The sequence below is a fragment of the Haliotis rufescens genome, unplaced genomic scaffold (assembly GCF_023055435.1).
Source record: "Haliotis rufescens isolate VD_foot unplaced genomic scaffold, xgHalRufe1.0.p SCAF_14, whole genome shotgun sequence".
In the NCBI taxonomy this organism is placed as follows: Eukaryota; Metazoa; Mollusca; class Gastropoda; order Lepetellida; family Haliotidae; genus Haliotis; species Haliotis rufescens.
In genome coordinates, this window is record NW_025963824.1 from 17,823,652 (window position 1) to 17,845,002 (window position 21,351).

The following is a 21,351-nucleotide window of genomic DNA, read 5'->3' on the forward strand; positions in this document are numbered from 1 at the left end:
TCCTCACACAGTCAGACAGGTGGCACATTGTAACCATCCCCTCCTCACACAGTCAGACAGGTGACACACTGTAACCATCCCCTCCTCACACAGTCAGACAGGTGGCACATTGTAACCATCCCATCCTCACACAGTCAGACAGGTGACACATTGTAACCATCCCCTCCTCACACAGTCAGACAGGTGGTACATTGTAACCATCCCCTCCTCACACAGTCAGACAGGTGACACATTGTAACCATCCAGTCCTCACACAGTCAGACAGGTGACACATTGTAGCCACCTTGTTCTCACACAGTCAGACAGGTGACACACTGTAACCATCCCCTCCTCACACAGTCAGACAGGTGACACATTGTAACCATCCCCTCCTCACACAGTCAGACAGGGGACACATTGTAACCATCCCCTCCTCACACAGTCAGACAGGTGGTACATTGTAACCATCCCCTCCTCACACAGTCAGACAGGTGACACATTGTAACCATCCCCTTCTCACACAGTCAGACAGGTGACACATTGTAACCATCCTCTCCTCACACAGTCAGACAGGTGACACATTGTAACCATCCTCTCCTCACACAGTCAGACAGGTGACACATTGTAACCATCCTCTCCTCACACAGTCAGACAGGTGACACATTGTAACCATCCCCTCCTCACACAGTCAGACAGGTGACACATTGTAACCATCCCATCCTCACACAGTCAGACAGGTGACACATTGTAACCACCCCCTCCTCACACAGTCAGACAGGTGGCACATTGTAACCACCCCCTCCTCACACAGTCAGACAGGTGACACATTGTAACCACCCCCTCCTCACACAGTCAGACAGGTGACACATTGTAACCACCCCCTCCTCACACAGTCAGACAGGTGACACATTGTAACCATGCCCTCCTCACACAGTCAGACAGGTGACACATTGTAACCATGCCCTCCTCACACAGTCAGACAGGTGGTACATTGTAACCATCCCCTCCTCACACAGTCAGACAGGTGACACATTGTAACCATCCCATCCTCACACAGTCAGACAGGTGACACATTGTAACCATCCAGTCCTCACACAGTCAGACAGGTGACACATTGTAACCATCCTCTCCTCACACAGTCAGACAGGTGACACATTGTAACCATCCTCTCCTCACACAGTCAGACAGGTGACACATTGTAACCATCCAGTCCTCACACAGTCAGACAGGTGACACATTGTAACCATCCTCTCCTCACACAGTCAGACAGGTGACACATTGTAACCACCCCCTCCTCACACAGTCAGACAGGTGACACATTGTAACCACCCCCTCCTCACACAGTCAGACAGGTGGCACATTGTAACCATCCTCTCCTCACACAGTCAGACAGGTGACACATTGTAACCATCCCCTCCTCACACAGTCAGACAGGTGACACATTGTAACCACCCCCTCCTCACACAGTGAGACAGGTGACACATTGTAACCATGCCCTCCTCACACAGTCAGACAGGTGGTACATTGTAACCATCCCCTCCTCACACAGTCAGACAGGTGACACATTGTAACCATCCCCTCCTCACACAGTCTGACAGGTGACACATTGTAACCATCCCATCCTCACACAGTCAGACAGGTGACACATTGTAACCACCCCCTCCTCACACAGTCAGACAGGTGACACATTGTAACCATCCCCTCCTCACACAGTCAGACAGGTGACACATTGTAACCACCCCCTCCTCACACAGTCAGACAGGTGACACATTGTAACCACCCTCTCCTCACACAGTCAGACAGGTGACACATTGTAACCATCCCCTCCTCACACAGTCAGACAGGTGACACATTGTAACCACCCTCTCCTCACACAGTCAGACAGGTGACACATTGTAACCATCCCCTCCTCACACAGTCAGACAGGTGACACATTGTAACCACCCTCTACTCACACAGTCAGACAGGTGACACATTGTAACCATCCTCTCCTCACACAGTCAGACAGGTGACACATTGTAACCATCCCATCCTCACACAGTCAGACAGGTGACACATTGTAACCATCTCATCCTCACACAGTCAGACCGGTGACACATTGTAACCACCCCCTCCTCACACAGTCAGACAGGTGACACATTGTAACCATCCCATCCTCACACAGTCAGACAGGTGGCACATTGTAACCATCCCATCCTCACACAGTCAGACAGGTGACACATTGTAACCATCCCCTCCTCACACAGTCAGACAGGTGGTACATTGTAACCATCCCCTCCTCACACAGTCAGACAGGTGACACATTGTAACCATCCAGTCCTCACACAGTCAGACAGGTGACACATTGTAGCCACCTTGTTCTCACACAGTCAGACAGGTGACACACTGTAACCATCCCCTCCTCACACAGTCAGACAGGTGACACATTGTAACCATCCCCTCCTCACACAGTCAGACAGGGGACACATTGTAACCATCCCCTCCTCACACAGTCAGACAGGTGGTACATTGTAACCATCCCCTCCTCACACAGTCAGACAGGTGACACATTGTAACCATCCCCTTCTCACACAGTCAGACAGGTGACACATTGTAACCATCCTCTCCTCACACAGTCAGACAGGTGACACATTGTAACCATCCTCTCCTCACACAGTCAGACAGGTGACACATTGTAACCATCCTCTCCTCACACAGTCAGACAGGTGACACATTGTAACCATCCCCTCCTCACACAGTCAGACAGGTGACACATTGTAACCATCCCATCCTCACACAGTCAGACAGGTGACACATTGTAACCACCCCCTCCTCACACAGTCAGACAGGTGGCACATTGTAACCACCCCCTCCTCACACAGTCAGACAGGTGACACATTGTAACCACCCCCTCCTCACACAGTCAGACAGGTGACACATTGTAACCACCCCCTCCTCACACAGTCAGACAGGTGACACATTGTAACCATGCCCTCCTCACACAGTCAGACAGGTGGTACATTGTAACCATCCCCTCCTCACACAGTCAGACAGGTGACACATTGTAACCATCCCATCCTCACACAGTCAGACAGGTGACACATTGTAACCATCCAGTCCTCACACAGTCAGACAGGTGACACATTGTAACCATCCTCTCCTCACACAGTCAGACAGGTGACACATTGTAACCATCCTCTCCTCACACAGTCAGACAGGTGACACATTGTAACCATCCAGTCCTCACACAGTCAGACAGGTGACACATTGTAACCATCCTCTCCTCACACAGTCAGACAGGTGACACATTGTAACCACCCCCTCCTCACACAGTCAGACAGGTGACACATTGTAACCACCCCCTCCTCACACAGTCAGACAGGTGGCACATTGTAACCATCCTCTCCTCACACAGTCAGACAGGTGACACATTGTAACCATCCCCTCCTCACACAGTCAGACAGGTGACACATTGTAACCACCCCCTCCTCACACAGTGAGACAGGTGACACATTGTAACCATGCCCTCCTCACACAGTCAGACAGGTGGTACATTGTAACCATCCCCTCCTCACACAGTCAGACAGGTGACACATTGTAACCATCCCCTCCTCACACAGTCTGACAGGTGACACATTGTAACCATCCCATCCTCACACAGTCAGACAGGTGACACATTGTAACCACCCCCTCCTCACACAGTCAGACAGGTGACACATTGTAACCATCCCCTCCTCACACAGTCAGACAGGTGACACATTGTAACCACCCCCTCCTCACACAGTCAGACAGGTGACACATTGTAACCACCCTCTCCTCACACAGTCAGACAGGTGACACATTGTAACCATCCCCTCCTCACACAGTCAGACAGGTGACACATTGTAACCACCCTCTCCTCACACAGTCAGACAGGTGACACATTGTAACCATCCCCTCCTCACACAGTCAGACAGGTGACACATTGTAACCACCCTCTACTCACACAGTCAGACAGGTGACACATTGTAACCATCCTCTCCTCACACAGTCAGACAGGTGACACATTGTAACCATCCCATCCTCACACAGTCAGACAGGTGACACATTGTAACCATCTCATCCTCACACAGTCAGACAGGTGACACATTGTAACCACCCCCTCCTCACACAGTCAGACAGGTGACACATTGTAACCATCCTCTCCTCACACAGTCAGACAGGTGACACATTGTAACCACCCCCTCCTCACACAGTCAGACAGGGGACACATTGTAACCACCCTCTCCTCACACAGTCAGACAGGTGACACATTGTAACCATCCCATCCTCACACAGTTAGACAGGTGACACATTGTAACCACCCTGTCCTCACACAGTCAGACAGGGGACACATTGTAACCATCCCATCCTCACACAGTCAGACAGGTGACACATTGTAACCACCCTCTCCTCACACAGTCAGACAGGTGACACATTGTAACCATCCCATCCTCACACAGTCAGACAGGTGACACATTGTAACCACCCCCTCCTCACACAGTCAGACAGGTGACACATTGTAACCACCCTCTCCTCACACAGTCAGACAGGGGACACATTGTAACCATCCTCTCCTCACACAGTCAGACAGGTGACACATTGTAACCACCCTCTCCTCACACAGTCAGACAGGTGACACATTGTAACCATCCCATCCTCACACAGTCAGACAGGTGACACATTGTAACCACCCCCTCCTCACACAGTCAGACAGGTGACACATTGTAACCACCCTCTCCTCACACAGTCAGACAGGTGACACATTGTAACCACCCCCTCCTCACACAGTCAGCTCCTTCGACAAGAATGGTAACATACTGCCTAGACCGCCAGAGTACCCCAGGGGAACATGTGTGATACTGCCTCGACCCCCAGAGTACCCCAGGGGAAGATGTGTGATACTGGCTAGATCCCAAGAATACCCCAGGGGAAGATGTGTGATACTGACTGGACCCCCAGAGTACCCTAGGGGAAGATGTGTGATACTGCCTGGACCCCCAGAGTACCCTAGGGGAAGATGTGTGATACTGCCTTGACCCCTAGAGTACCCTAGGGGAAGATGTGTGATACTGCCTGGACCCCCAGAGTACCCTAGGGGAAGATGTGTGATACTGCCTAGACCGCCAGAGTACCCCAGGGGTAGATGTGTGATACTGGGTAAACCCCCAGAGTACCCCAGGGGAAGATGTGTGATACTGCCTAGACCGCCAGAGTACCCCAGGGGTAGATGTGTGATACTGGCTAGACCCCCAGAGTACCCCAGGGGAAGATGTGTGATACTGCCTGGACCCCCAGAGTACCCCAGGCGAAGATGTGTGATACTGCCTTGACCCCCAGAGTACCCCAGGGGAAGATGTGTGATACTGCCTTGACCCCCAGAGTACCCTAGGGGAAGATGTGTGATACTGCCTGGACCCCCAGAGTACCCCAGGGGAAGATGTGTGATACTGACTGGACCCCCAGAGTACCCTAGGGGAAGATGTGTGATACTGCCTGGACCCCCAGAGTACCCCAGGGGAAGATGTGTGATACTACCTTGACCCCCAGAGTACCCCAGGGGAAGATGTGTGATACTGCCTGGACCCCAAGAGTACCCCAGAGGAAGATGTGTGATTCTGGCAGCAAGGAACATCATGTGTACGATGTTTGTTTACGGCCCGACAATGGAAGACGTTTTGATTATGACCATGTTCGAGACTTTTAAGATAGGAGATTGTAGATAAGTGATTTCCAGCTGGGCTGGACACCGATTCCTGCCTTATAAGGACATGCAGCGTCCACGCACTGACCCTCAATGTGTTTACATCTTGTAAGTGTGTCCACAACCCTCGCTACTGTATACCAGGGCCTACCTTTTACTGATGTCGCCGTTGGTGTTAGGCAAGCTGTTGAGGGAGTCGTTCATGTAGCCCATGGAGCTGCGTCGTGACTCCCGTCTCACCAGCTCGTCTAGTGGGTCTCGGATAGAGAGACGCTCCATTGTCTGCGCCAGACGTTCATGTCTACCAACAGGAGAGTACAGTGGCATCCAGCACCCTTACCTCCTGCTGTCCACGTATTAGTGGGGCGATTAAGGCTTGATTTTAGTCACAATTGTGCACTTAGGGTTAAAAGCACAAAACTTGGCACATTTATACATTGAACCATTCTAAACATTTCTGGATATGGATCAACCTCAGCAACGCCACCTGATGGTAGAAAATCCAAGATGGCCTCCAAAATGGTTAAAATCTCTTTTGATGTCACTTTATATTCAATATATCATAATTATTTTGTCAATTTTAGTCATTTATGTAAACTTAATTGCAACAATGTTGTATATACTTCAAATCTAATATGCAGCGCCCACTGGTGGCGAAGAAAATCCAAGATGGCTGCCAAAATGTCAAATGTTTGTCCACTATATCAGTATCATTTGTTCATTGCAATCATTTCAATCAAATCGGCGGCCATCTTGGACTTTCATCACCACCAGGGGGTGCTGCATACTAGGTTTGAATTATATACAGGATTGTTATGATTACTCCTAAATACATTACAATGATAATTTGTATAAATTGGCCAGATAACTATGATATATTGAGTATAGTTTGATATCATTAGAGATTTCAGCCATGCTGGTGGCCATCTTGGATTTTCTACCACCAGGGGGCGCTGCAAACTATATTTGAATTATATACAGCCCTGCTGCAATTCATTCAGCGTGCATAACTATGGATATATGTATAAATGGATCAGATAAGTATGATATATTGAGTATATATTGATATCATTAGATATTTCAGCCATGTTGGCGGCCATCCTGGATTTTCTACGACCAGGGGGCTCTGCTGAGGTGGATCCATATCAACAAATGTTCGGAATGGTTCAATGTATAGGAGTGCCAAGTTTGGTGCTTTTAACCCAAAGTGCACAATTTTATCCTTAACCGCCCCACTATATGTAGCAGCTGGCAGCCAGGTGAGCATACAAACAATATCACCACCCAGAAGGAATATTTGTGCAAGGAAATCGAGGAGGTAGATTAAAAATTACGCATCGGCGAAAAGCGCTGAGGCACCGATCTCCTCCTCACTCTTCCCGAATATCAAATGTTCTGCCCTTTACGAACGCTGATGTGTGCATGCATGCTCTGAAGTCGGTACATCGGTCGTGAATGTACCGAGTCACATATCACATAAATGAGAAGTACATAATCCAATATATATTTACTGGAGCAATGTTTAATTGATGTTTAATGGATGTATGCACACATTCTACACATTTCTGACACTTTAAACTGTGCGGTCCACGTGTTTATAAAACCGAGGGACGTTGTGGACTTCAAATGTCGCACTGATACTTTTCAAGTGAAAACAATTCAATCTTTGGATTTCTGTTTACTTTATTCTGTTTCATGAGTGTTGCATGAGTATTTCATGTCAATTCATGTCATTTCATCTCATTTCATGTCATTTCATCTCATTTCATGTCATTTCATTTCATGTCATTTCATGTCATTTCATGTCATTTCATTTCATTTCATTTCATTTCACTTCTATTCATGTCATGTCATTTCATTTCACTTCATTTCTATTCATGTCATGTCATTTCATGTCATTTCATTTCATTTCATTTCATTTCACTTCTATTCATGTCATGTCATTTCATTTCACTTCATTTCTATTCATGTCATGTCATTTCATGATTGACTGCAAATAAAGCAAAAATACCATTACTCTAGATTGTAAATACAAATAAACTTTACTCAAAAACATTTCTTTGCAAAAGAACATTGACTTTAGGACACATTAGGAAATTTATGGTAATTACAAAATGTTATTTACTAGAAGCAATGTAATTAATTCAAATACATAATATCACAATTATACATCTAAAACTAAAGATATTAGTAAAAATGCTGTTGTATTTACCTAGTTGTTGACCACTTTTATCAACTCATGTGGCTACCTAGCCAGCTGCCATGTGGTTCTGTGCATGCCTTACATGCCTTGATTAAATGCATCTATAAATAGACTAGTGTACAGCGCACCCTATTGGGCTTAAGAAAATGAAAATGGTCTACCTTGATACCCAACTGAAGCATCATAAAATGAAAACATCTTTTAAGTGTATGACCATTACACACCGGCCTCTTCATTGGAAGACGAAAGAAAACCAATGACTCAAAATCTAACAAAATATGGTCAAACTCAAACAAAATATACTGCTAAGAAAACTCATGTACAAAACAACATGACTTCATTTCAGCATTGTTCACTTTGTCATATTAACATTCAGGGCTGCTTTCCAACACAAGGCACAATTTATTTACTGGACGGTTGAGAGTGTTAGACTTTGTTTTCAATTTCACAATTCTCACAAGTCCCTTTTTGTCTTTCACAACTTCAAGAACCCTGGCCAGACTCCATGTATTTCGTGGATTACTATCCATCACAAGTACAAGGTCATCAACGGCAATGTTTCTTTTCTGGATATTCCATTTCTGCTTTTGTTGAAGTAAAGGTAGATATTCCTTTACCCATCTTTTCCAAAAAAGATCTGCTAAGTATTGCAGTTGTCTCCATCTTCGTTTGCAGAAGTTGTCTTCCTTGGTAAAAACACCTGACGGACAGTTCTCACCTCCCCGAAATAGGATCAGGTGATTGGGTGTGAGAGCGTCAAGGTCATTTGGACTGTTGTTCATTTCAGATATAGGTCGCCCATTCAAGATTGCTTCGATTTCGCAGAATAGAGTATGCAGGCCTTCGTCATCCAGGTGAATAATCTGTGTGTGTAGTAATGAATACATTACTTTCCTGATCAATCGGATAATCCTTTCCCACATACCACCAAAATTTGACGCAGCAGGTGGGTTGAAATCCCAGGTGATTCCACGATTTAGGAGTGAATTCTTCATTTTTTGCGAGTCAAGCTTCGACATTTCTTCTCGCAGCTCTCTTTCTGCTCCAACAAAGTTGGTTCCATTGTCAGATCTAATGTAAGTCACAGGTCCTCTTCGGGCAATGAACCTCCTAATAGCAGAAATACAGGAATCTGTGTCTAGACTCGCTGCGACCTCAAGATGAACTGCTCGTACGGTCATACATGTGAATAGCACGCCCCATCGCTTCACATGTCGTCGTCCTTCTTTGATTTCAAAAGGACCAAAATAGTCAACACCAACTTTGGAGAAAGGAGCTTCGTTACCAGTCACTCTCTCTAAAGGTAAGCTTGCCATTTTCTGAGTTGTAGGCTTTCCTTGATGTTTCCTGCAGACGACACATTTGGAGATCATCTTTTTAATCAGAGAATTTGCACCGATGATCCAGTAAGTTTGTCTGACATGGGAGAGTATTGCATTCTTTCCTAAGTGTCCCACTTGTTCATGAGCTTTTCTTAGAATCAACAATGATACTGCGGACTCCTTGGGGAGTATGATTTGATGCCTTGCCTCGTATGCAATTGGGGATCTATCCAACCTTCCTCCTATGCGAAGTACACCATCTTTAAAGAAGGGGTCCAGTTTGAAAAGCTTTGATGACCGTGCGATTCTAGCTTCAACTGATTTCCTTTTCAAACTTTCAATTTCAGGTGCAAAATGCTTTTTCTGAACATATCTAATCAGTGCCATCTCAGCATCATTAACACCTTTCACAGAGAGACTTGGATACTGTTGTTCAGCCTGAGAAGTTCTGTCCATTTGTTTCCTTTTTCTTCCACGTGTACGTACTTCTGTTTTAATTTCTTCTTGTTTTGTGTTTTCACAATGTCTCTTCTTTACATACTCCTGGAATGTCGTTACAGCTAACATCAACCATGCCGCTGCTTTTCTCAGTTTTGTCCAGTCAGAAAAGTGATCGATCAGTCTATCCATGGCAGTGTAAGTATCGACTTCGCATACAGCAACATTCACACGTTTTACTTCAGGGTCTCCATTCAAGTCCGCACTAAGAAAGTCAGCATTACAAGGCCACTTATCTACCGTCTTCGATAGGAAATCTGGACCATTAATCCACTGAGGTGTCTCCAGTAATTTCTTCATACTCATTCCTCTGGAAGCGTAGTCTGCTGGATTCAGTTGAGTGTTGATGTATCTCCACTGCTCAATCTTCGATGATTCATGGATCACAGACAGTCTGTTGGCTACGAAGGTATGGAAGCGGCTGGTTTGGTTTGCAATGTACCTCAATACAGACATACTGTCTGTCCAATAGTAGCTGTTACCTACAGTGTAGTCTAGTTCACGGACCAACATGGCATTCATTCTAACGAGAGCAGTTGCAGCCGTCAACTCCATTCGAGGTATAGTGATTCTTTTCAGGGGAGCTACACGTGCCTTGCCAATGACGAAAGAACAATGAATGTTTCCATCCTCATCAATCAGTCGCATGTAAGTAACCATGCCATAACCAGTTTCGCTGGCGTCTGCAAAGTGGTGTAGCTCACATGACGATACTGCTTTTAACCACTTTACCTTGTAGCATCTGTCCATCTTCAAGCTGTCAAGAAGATACAATTGCGATATCCATTCATTCCATCGGTCAAGTAGTTTTCCACTGATTTCTTCATCCCAGCTTGCTCCATTTTTGCAGAGTTCCTGTAGGATACACTTCGGAATGAGAACATAAGGTGCAGTCAGACCGAACGGATCATAAACTGAGCTTGACAATGAGAGAATTCCTCTTCGAGTGCATGATACACCTCTTTCACCCATCTTGAATCCAAAAGTGTCCGATTCAGTATCCCAGTAAACCCCTAAGGCTCTCTCTTTTGGAAGTATATCTTGTTTCAGGTCAATCAACTTCATTTCCTTGGACCGATCCTCAATAGGAATAGACTCCAGGACTGCAGGGCTGTTACTCACCCACTTGGTTAGGTTAAAGCCTCCCATTTTGCACATTGCACTTGTTTCATGAATAAGCGTTATGGCATGATCTTCTGAATCTTTGGATGCAAGATAGTCATCAACATAGAAATTGTTTTTCACACCATGACTTACTTCTGGGTCAAACTTTTCAGTGTTGTCGGTTGCTGTTTGTTGAAGTGCATAGTTGGCGCAGGTTGCCGACGACACTGACCCGAATAAATGGACTTTCATCCGGTAAGTTTTTGGTTCCAAATTTATGTCACCACCAGGCCACCATAGGAATCTGAGATAATCGCAGTCCTCTGCATGAACACGTACCTGATGATACATGGCTTCGACGTCGCCCATCACAGCTATCTTCTCCTGTCGGAAGCGAAGTAAGACAGCAAGGAGATTATTCGTCATGTCCGGCCCCTGTAGAAGTGCATTGTTCAGGGAAGTTCCAAGGTATGAGGCAGAGCAATCAAAAACTACTCTCAGTTTGTTGGGTTTCCGTGGATGGTAAACCCCATGGTGAGGAAGATACCATATGCGTCCAAGGATACCAGGTAAGTCCTGTTCAGTTACCTTTTCAGCATACTCTTTTTCAAACAGTTGTTTCATGAAGGCTATATAGTCTTCTCTGAATTTTGGATCCTTCTTCATTTTCCTTTTAAGGTAGTTGAGTCGCTGAATCGCTTGTGATTGGTTGTTGGGCAAGTGAGTCTCTTCTTTCTTGAAAGGTAAGTTCATATAGTAATGACCTTCTTTCATCTCAATTGAAGATTTAGCTTTATCCTTGAAACGTTTATCTTCCAGGGAATCTTCTTTCCTGTCATCAGTTTGTCTTTCAGGAAATTCAAGATCTATGGAATGTCTTACCATGGTATCCAACTGATGCAGCCTTTCCTTTTCTGTGATGGCCTTGACTTCTGCTCTGTTTATGGAGATAGCATTACTTCCTGAAGTAGTCGTGCTGTCTCTTCTAATCACATTCCAGACAATCCACCCTAACAGGCTCTTCGTAGCATGAGGCGACCCTCTAGGACCTGTTCTTATTTGTCGAGGTGTATATACGTCTGGAATGTTGTTTCCAATCAGCATTTCTATTTCAGAATCTATTTCAGGCAGAGTGACATCATCTAAATGTGGCCAGTGATCAATATCCTTGGATGTAGGAATGTGATCCTTGGAAATAGGCATCTTCTCTTTGGTGTAGATACGAGGTAGATCTATTGTGTTTTCCATATTCAAGTCACAGATCTGAAGATTGTTCACGGCATGTGTCTCAAAAGTTTGTGTCTCACCCATAGTGTCCAAAGTGATATTCATGGGACGTCCCATTGCACCCAGTTTCTGCATCAGACTGTTTGTACAAAAGCTTGCATTACTTCCAGGATCAAGGAAAGCGTATGTACATATGGAGTTGATCCCATCTCTCAGCTTCACCCTCACTGGTATTACTGCCATTGTACAGTCACCCTCACCGGCCTCTGTAAGCTGATCAAGTCTGCTGGCAACACTGCTGTAGGCACTTGTAGTTCTTCCTTTCACTGAGGTCTGGTTAGGATCCGATTCAGCTTTTCTTCTCCAATTATCATCATGAAGAACTGTGGGATGATGCAAACTGCAAATTGAGCATGTTAGTCTTGATCGACAATCTCTACTCATATGTCCACGCTTAAGGCAAGCAAAACATAGCCCCTTCTTTCTCAAGAAGTCAACTTTATCAAAATAGTTCATCTTTGAGAAAGAATTACATGCATCTAGTGTATGAGATGTATTGTAGTGTACGCAATACAAGCAACTTGCCTGAGAAGTTGAAGACTTATCAGCCTTTGACATGGTTTCACTGGACTTATTTGACTCTGAGAGGCTACTTGCAAAGCTTACTTTAGGAGAAGATTGCCTCTGTTTCAAGGTAAGTTTCTTTCCAACTGTTGCTTTCTGGTCAAGTGTCTTGAGGGCATCTTTTCCATAGGTTGGATCACATGCTTTCTTGGCCTCCATCTTCACAAAATACATGAAGTCACTAAACTGCACAGTTCCAGATGCTTCCTTTATATGCAAAACACGATTTCGCCATTTATCATGATAATTGTAGGGCAGCTTACTTACTAACCTCTTCATGTTTTCAGCATACTGAAGTACTTTTACAGCTTCTAAGCTTGTTAGGGCATAGTCGCATTCACTCAGGAATATGGAAAATTCATCAAGGGCAGTTGGGTTGTCTTGCTTGATCGCTGGCCAATCCAATGCTTTCTTCACAAAGGCTTCAGCAAGAACATCATCTTGCCCATAGCGTTGATGGAGCTCCTTGAGTGCTGCAGGATAACCAACCTTTGCATCCAGATAAGAAAAACCATTGACAATCTCATGTGGTTTCTTCTCTGTGAACTGAAGGAGATAATTAAGTCTCTCATCATCATCTTCTGTATTCTGTTCAATTGTAGACCTGAATTGACGAATGAACTTACAGTACTCTATCGGATTACCATCAAACTTTTTCATATCAAACAATGGCTTCCTCAAATGACGCACCACATCAGTTATGAGATCTCTTCCGGTAGAAATGTCTGCTGTCATAGATGGTCTACAATCATATGGAGTGCTAACAGGTATTCTGGAAGGAAGAGATACGTGTTGATTATCAACACTAACACCTGTGTTACCATGTTGTTCACCATATGACCTGAACAAACAATAGCCATAACCAACACAATCATCATGACAGTAAACATTGCCATTATGCACAGACTTAGGCACAAACTCATTTGATGATGCGCTAAGTCTGAAGTCATTGCCTCTAGCAATGTGAGAGACATTAGGATACAAACTGACTAAGTTACTATCAGTCTGTACACATTTCACCTCAGTCTGTACATCATCAGATTTACCAGTGTCATTAGAGGGTTGTCTGTCTGGAATTGAGTCTCTCTGTACACACTTGGTCCCTGTATTTACATTACCATGATCACCATGATGCTTGTCATCACCGCGAGACATTCTTGAATCGCTTCTATGTTCAAAGTCATCAAGCACCCTTGATCTGGCATCCACAACATCCATTTCAGTTTTTAATTCAAGTTCCTCTTGCTCAAGTTTCAGCTGGGCCTGGGCAAGTTCAAGTTTCTTCTTCTGTTGAAACGCGTGCATCCTGGCATCCAACTCTGCTTTCTTCTGTTCAGCTTTCAGTCTTGCAGATGACAATGAAGATGACCGTGACACAGCTGCACTAGACATACTGTGATGCCGTGAGACCTGACTGTTACTATGTCTAGAGGAGACAGTTGAGGTGATCCATCCTTCCATCTTCTCCTTGTACATCTTCATTAAACCATATGCATCTTCAAACATATTTTCGCATGAACTATCATGAGCTAGGTCACAGAAGGAGGTATAGGTTTGAAGATAATCTTCATATACAGTTAGCCATGCTTTGTGGTCTTCTACGAGCTCACGACTATCACAAACATCTGTAACTAACTGCTCTATGTGAGTGTACTTAGTCCTTAGCTTCTTAATCAAAGTTTTTAATCTCTTTGACTTCAATTCAATTTCAAATAATCTACCCTTTTCAGTCCTAGGTCTCTCGCGTCTAATCGGTGAGTCTTCACCTGTCTCACTGACAGTTACTAGGTCATCTACAGGTTCATCTGTCACATGATCTTCTATATCTATCTCTCTATTCATAATGGTCAACTAGTCAATGCATGTGGACTTCAAATGTCGCACTGATACTTTTCAAGTGAAAACAATTCAATCTTTGGATTTCTGTTTACTTTATTCTGTTTCATGAGTGTTGCATGAGTATTTCATGTCAATTCATGTCATTTCATCTCATTTCATGTCATTTCATCTCATTTCATGTCATTTCATTTCATGTCATTTCATGTCATTTCATGTCATTTCATTTCATTTCATTTCATTTCACTTCTATTCATGTCATGTCATTTCATTTCACTTCATTTCTATTCATGTCATGTCATTTCATGTCATTTCATTTCATTTCATTTCATTTCACTTCTATTCATGTCATGTCATTTCATTTCACTTCATTTCTATTCATGTCATGTCATTTCATGATTGACTGCAAATAAAGCAAAAATACCATTACTCTAGATTGTAAATACAAATAAACTTTACTCAAAAACATTTCTTTGCAAAAGAACATTGACTTTAGGACACATTAGGAAATTTATGGTAATTACAAAATGTTATTTACTAGAAGCAATGTAATTAATTCAAATACATAATATCACAATTATACATCTAAAACTAAAGATATTAGTAAAAATGCTGTTGTATTTACCTAGTTGTTGACCACTTTTATCAACTCATGTGGCTACCTAGCCAGCTGCCATGTGGTTCTGTGCATGCCTTACATGCCTTGATTAAATGCATCTATAAATAGACTAGTGTACAGCGCACCCTATTGGGCTTAAGAAAATGAAAATGGTCTACCTTGATACCCAACTGAAGCATCATAAAATGAAAACATCTTTTAAGTGTATGACCATTACAGACGTGTTTACCTTTTCCTTTTCGTCCTTGATTTCCTCCTGGCCAGGATGAGCACGATGAGGACTAATACTACAATGAGTGTGAATATCACCGAGCATGTCACAGCCAGGATAATAATCTCCCTGTCGGAAAAGTCGCCTGTAAAACAAAGGTTACGGTTTACTACATGCTTTGTGAGCTGTGTGTCTGCGGCCTCAGTTCACTGGTGACAGCACAACATCCTACCAGGAATACAAGTTCTACATCCCGTGATTCGTTGACTGCCAGGAGTCAACCAATTTAAGCGCCGTCATCCATCCATCTCCCTTGCTCCGCCAGAGAAGCTGAACACATTCGGCTGATATGTGACCTAAACACTATGTACGTGTCCACGTGTCGTTATGTGTATGAGTAAAACCTTGTACGTGTCTACGTGTTAATATGGATATGAGTATAGCCATGTTCGTGTCCACGTGTCAGTATGTGGATGAGTAAAACCATGTACGTGTCTACGTGTTATTATGTGTATGAGTAAAACCATGTACGTGTCTACGTGTCATTATGTGTATGAGTAAAACCATGTACGTGTCTACGTGTCATTATGTGTATGAGTAAAACCATGTACGTGTCTACGTGTCATTATGTGTATGAGTAAAACCTTGTACGTGTCCACGTGTCATCATGTGTATGAGTAAAACCATGTATGTGTCGACGTGTCATTATGTGTATGAGTAAAACCATGTACGTGTCTACGTGTCATTATGTGTATGAGTAAAACCTTGTACGTGTCCACGTGTCATCATGTGTATGAGTAAAACCATGTATGTGTCGACGTGTCATTATGTGTATGAGTAAAACCATGTCAACGTTTCATAAATGTCATTAAAAAGTTTTAAAAAAGACTGTCTTACGAATGCATATTGGCAGACCGTCACTCCACTCTGCTGTAGCGAGACAGGTCAGCTGACTCTCGCCAACCAATCGCTGACTTGAGTCCGAGCACGTGACTGTGACTGTGGTGTTGACTGTTGTGGACGTTGTGCTGAGGGTCAGGGAGGCGTTGGAAGCCTTTGTGGTAAGATCTGCACAGACTGCACAACACAGGAGACTTAGTAATAATTCATATACCACAGACGTGGTGCGTCCATGACAGCATCTGGCTGATACGCGCGTGCGACTGCTATGTACATACCTAACATCACGCAGTGGTGCATTTACAACATGAAGCAACATTGTGTCTACATCTACAGTCGACCCTTCAACCAATGCGGTATAGATCTGGTATACTCGGAAAACACATTCTCGATGTCCAACATAATAAACCAGATCTCCTTCAGATTTTAGTATCGCGTCCCCAGTGTGGCTTTCTGTTACAGGTGGTGTTATATACTGATGGAAGCGAGCAAAGGAACCACAAATATGTGGACAATAAGCTTCACTGTCAGTACATTTGAAATAGCGCGTATACAAATTCAACACACCTCAGAATCAAAAGTTGAGATGTGTTAGTGTGCATTGCTTCAACGCGTATTTGGTAGACAAGGATGGGAACCCATGATAGCATATCATTTTACTGTGTCTAAAACTAAGTGTTCCCGTATTTTTTCCCATCAGAAACCAGTGCTGGCCAACCTGGGTGCACAATGTCGATGTAGACAAACGAGGAGATGGTGTGCAGGGTCTGGAATGGCATTTACTCCATCGCATCCCGCTCACGTAGGTCGCTGTGGCACCAATGACTTCAGTCACGGGTTTGTCTGATCCGCCCACAGTGTACTCGATTTACAGACCGATCGAACTGGCATATTGCTGGCGGCGACGTAAAATATCATTCACTCACATATATCTATGAACGCGAACAGGTGGAAACAAATGTTTCGTTTTCGTATATTTAATTTACAGCAAGTAACCTGGTCATTGAAAGCATACCAATTAAAGAACAGTTGATTCTGCAACCGATTAGTGATCTCTATATGGCTTACAACCGGGTATGCGTTCAGTGTTTTGTTTAGTTTATATGTCATATCTACGTTGAAATCCCTATAAATCTCAGTAGGTTTATCTCCTAATCAATCCATAGTTCGATCCATATTTCCCGTATATCAACACCCCCTGGTGAGGGGAGATTGTAGTCTGACAGACGACGACAGCTGCGGGAACCTGGGCCTCGACCTGAGCGATGTAGTGTGTCATGGCGCTGTGGCGTCGGTGATCAGTCCTCACAGTGTCTGTGTCACAGTGGCTATACGTCCTCCACAGTAGCCCCACCGGCTGCCGATAGGTGTGCATTCAATTATCTCAATAATATCAGCTTCATGTGACCAATTCCAGGTGTCCCCCACCTCGTAGTCTGCCCCGACACAGCATTGTCCCTCCCTCACTGTCGACTGAGGCGAACCCTCGCTGTGGCCAACTCGATATATATGTTAAAGGCAATGTAAGTCATTGGTAAGACTAAGTTGAGTCAGCGAGGTTTAACTTTACCTGAATGCATTTGTCTGCTGCCATACCTGTCATGTTTAATACTGCAAGGAAGGAGTAGACGCCAAGCCCTCACTCATCACCTCGTCACACCACCATCTGAAACAAGGGAACACTGTGGGATGAAGCCAGACGATTATGGCGCCCAGTCACCGATGGACGTTTATCATTATGAATATTAACAACGTTTAAAAAAAATTATATTTCACAACCTATAAGATGTTGTTATGCCCGTCCGTCTGAACATTCACGTTCGGTCATGCCCCTACCCCAAACCTGTCGTGTATTGTCATACCCCTCCCGCTGAATCTGTCATGTATTGTCATACCCCTCCCTCTGAATCTGTCATGTTTTGTCATACCCCTCCCGCTGAATCTGTCATGTTTTGTCATACCCCTCCCTCTGAATCTGTCATGTTTTGTCATACCCCTCCCTTTGAATCTGTCATGTTTTGTCATACCCCTCCCGCTGAATCTGTCATGTATTGTCATACCCCTCCCTCTGAATCTGTCATGTTTTGTCATACCCCTCCCTCTGAATCTGTCATGGTTTGTGTAGGTACACTGTATACTTAGTGTGTACTTAGTGTGTAGGTACACTGTATACTTACAGTGTACTTAGTGTGTAGGTACACTGTATACTTAGTGTGTACTTAGTGTGTAGGTACACTGTATACTTAGTGTGTAGGTACACTGTATACTTAGTGTGTAGGTACACTTTATACTTAGTGTGTAGGTAAACTGTATACTTAGTGTGTACTTAGTGTGTAGGTAAACTGTGTACTTAGTGTGTAGGTACACTGTATACTTAGTGTGTAGGTACACTTTATACTTAGTGTGTAGGTACACTGTATACTTAGTGTATACTTAGTGTGTAGGTACACTTTATACTTAGTGTGTAGGTAAACTGTATACTTAGTGTGTAGGTACACTTTATACTTAGTGTGTAGGTAAACTGTATACTTAGTGTGTACTTAGTGTGCAGGTACACTGTATACTTTGTGTATACTTAGTGTGTAGGTACACTGTATACTTAGTGTGTAGGTACACTGTATACTTAGTGTGTAGGTACACTGTATACTTAGTGTGTAGGTACACTGTATACTTAGTGTGTAGGTACACTGAATACTTAGTGTATACTTAGTGTGTAGGTACACTTTATACTTAGTGTGTAGGTAAACTGTATACTTAGTGTGTACTTAGTGTGTAGGTGCACTGTATACTTAGTGTGTACTTAGTGTGTAGGTACACTGTATACTTAGTGTGTAGGTACACTGTATACTTAGTGTGTACTTAGTATGTAGGTAAACTGTGTACTTAGTGTGTAGGTACACTGTACACTTAGTGTGTACTTAGTGTGTAGGTAAACTGTGTACTTAGTGTGCAGGTACAATGTATACTTAGTGTGTAGGTACATCGTATAATACGTGACAGCGTTGCGTAAATGATCGAGTCTGGACTAGACAATCCAGTGACTGACATCATGAGCATCGATCAAGGCAATTAGCATACGATGACATGCATCAACCAAGTAACCGAGCCTGACCACCCGATCCCGTTAGTCGTCTTTTACGGCAAATATGGGATACTGAAAGTCGGTACACTGTATACTTAGTATGTAGGTAGACTAAATACGTATATTACATAAGCAAACACATACCACTAGGTGAAGGAGATTCGGTATAAGGTGGCCTACAGCCTGTGACTAGTGGGACACAGGTTGTGTCAACAATGCATTTCGTGGCTTCGTGTCAGTGCTACTTCCCAGTTGAGATAAGAAGTAGAGCTATCTGGGGCACACGTCACTGATATCAGATCTGAGATCATCGAGACTTTCGCCAGTGTCATATATGGATAGTAATATAACTTGTTTCATCTGTTGGGTTTGCCGCCATTAATGTGAGTGTGCTGGTGCTGGTACCACACCCAAGTGGTCTGAGTGTGTACCCTGGGGCAATGTCAACACTCACAACACTCAGCTAATCCACCCCACCCACCCCACTTGACCACGTGGTCCTGAAGTAGTGTCACATTTCCCGCCTCTGACCGCTGATATATGAACCTTATGAACACTTTCCCTGAATCGTGTTTTACACGTTCTGTATTATTTCGAGTTAGGTGGTATCGAATCACCCTTGACCATATGAACACGAGTCTTGCTGGTCCCTGTTTCCGGCTGTATCGCTCAGGAGTAAAGAGCAGTTAACTCTCCCCACCCCTACTTGACGGGAACACAGACCTCATACGTCACGTGTCTCCATGCAGAGCTGGTGGGTGAGTGAGTGAGTGTATATTTACGCCATAGCAGCACTTTTGTATGCTATCCATGACCATCGTTGTAAAATGTCGTGTTCCTCATCCACCAAGATCGGCAAATCGTGGTATAAATCCACGACTCTCACAACAACGATTCTTGTTTCATCCAAGTGGTCTTTCCCGTCAAGTTAGAATACCCCTCGTTCTATGGCTGTCAGCTCTAGGACTCGGCACTCTCTCTCGGTCACTGGTGTGTCCGGCACTCGATAATTTACAAGACTGAGTGCGGCATTAAACAACAAACAAGAAAACCAAGTGATCTATGGCCTGCTTCAGCCAATGACGCCCCATGGTGAAATGCTGGTCAAAGCTGCATTAAACCCCTAATACAATGCGACGTCTATTACGTAACGAACTCTTGAATACTTGAGACCCGAATGTTTATATCAGTCAGATGTGTAGTTCAGATATATCCCCTGATGCCTACAGGCCGGTGATGTGACATACATTCAGGGGGATAATCGCATACACATCAGCAACTCGTGCGTCACCAAACAATGAACACATTGACAAGTCATAGTGAGAAACCAGGGCAACTGATAGCAAACGTCCAACACTGAACAGCTGACTATTATCAAGCCATGAAGATAGATGATCAATTATCAACACTCAGCAATATTCAAGCTATATGACAGCGGTCTGTAAATAATCGAGTCTGGACCAGACAATCCAGGGATTGATATTATGAGCATCGATGCACGCAATTGGGATCAATGACATGCATCAACCAAGTCAGCGAGCCTGACTACCCGATCCCGTTAGTCGCCTTTTACGACAAGCATAGTCACCTTTTACGGCAAGCATGGGTTGATGAAGACCTAATCTACCCCGGATCTTCACCGGTCGCATGCGTCATGTATATGAATATACGTACGATGTATATTGAAAGTAAAAGAATGTAGTTCGAATAACAAAATACAGATAGGCTTCATCGGATTTCTGCAATGAGAAATATCGGAAAACAAGTCTTGATTATTCACCAAATATCAAGGCAGATGTGTGACGTAAGCACATGGTCCGCTACGCGTGTCGTTGCCGGCGTCAGCGACACAACTAAATGGTACACACACATATACTTACCTCCCATCAGACGCGGGACATCATTAAGCTGCCGTGTGCTTTGATATTCCCCTCTCAAGTACACATGGCCAGATTGCTAGTCGATACGATCAACTGTCAGCTGCCCGCTACAGTACTCACCAAAAGCAAGTACCACGAACTGCCGATATATTTGAGGGGAAAACT

The 21,351-nt window shown here is 44.1% G+C and overlaps 1 protein-coding gene across 6 annotated transcripts in view; it reads right to left on the bottom strand.

Annotated features, from left to right (window-relative positions):
* LOC124124497 overlaps positions 1 to 21,351 on the bottom strand; it is a 58,246-nt gene that overhangs the window by 9,848 nt on the left and 27,047 nt on the right. The window contains exons 1-5 of one of the 6 annotated variants that reach the window (XM_046487682.2): positions 21,187 to 21,285; positions 17,821 to 17,890; positions 16,222 to 16,401; positions 15,343 to 15,469; positions 5,832 to 5,981 (exon numbers count right to left, since the gene is read on the bottom strand). In XM_046487682.2, the coding sequence (XP_046343638.2) occupies positions 5,832 to 5,981; positions 15,343 to 15,469; positions 16,222 to 16,401; positions 17,821 to 17,827 (464 nt within the window). In that variant the 5' untranslated portion in view covers positions 17,828 to 17,890; positions 21,187 to 21,285. Of the gene's footprint in view, positions 1 to 5,831; positions 5,982 to 15,342; positions 15,470 to 16,221; positions 16,402 to 17,794; positions 17,891 to 19,450; positions 19,556 to 21,186; positions 21,286 to 21,351 lie in introns of those variants that run through there. The other 5 variants (XM_048395092.1, XM_048395091.1, XM_046487683.2 and 2 more) reach the window with 5 other exon arrangements.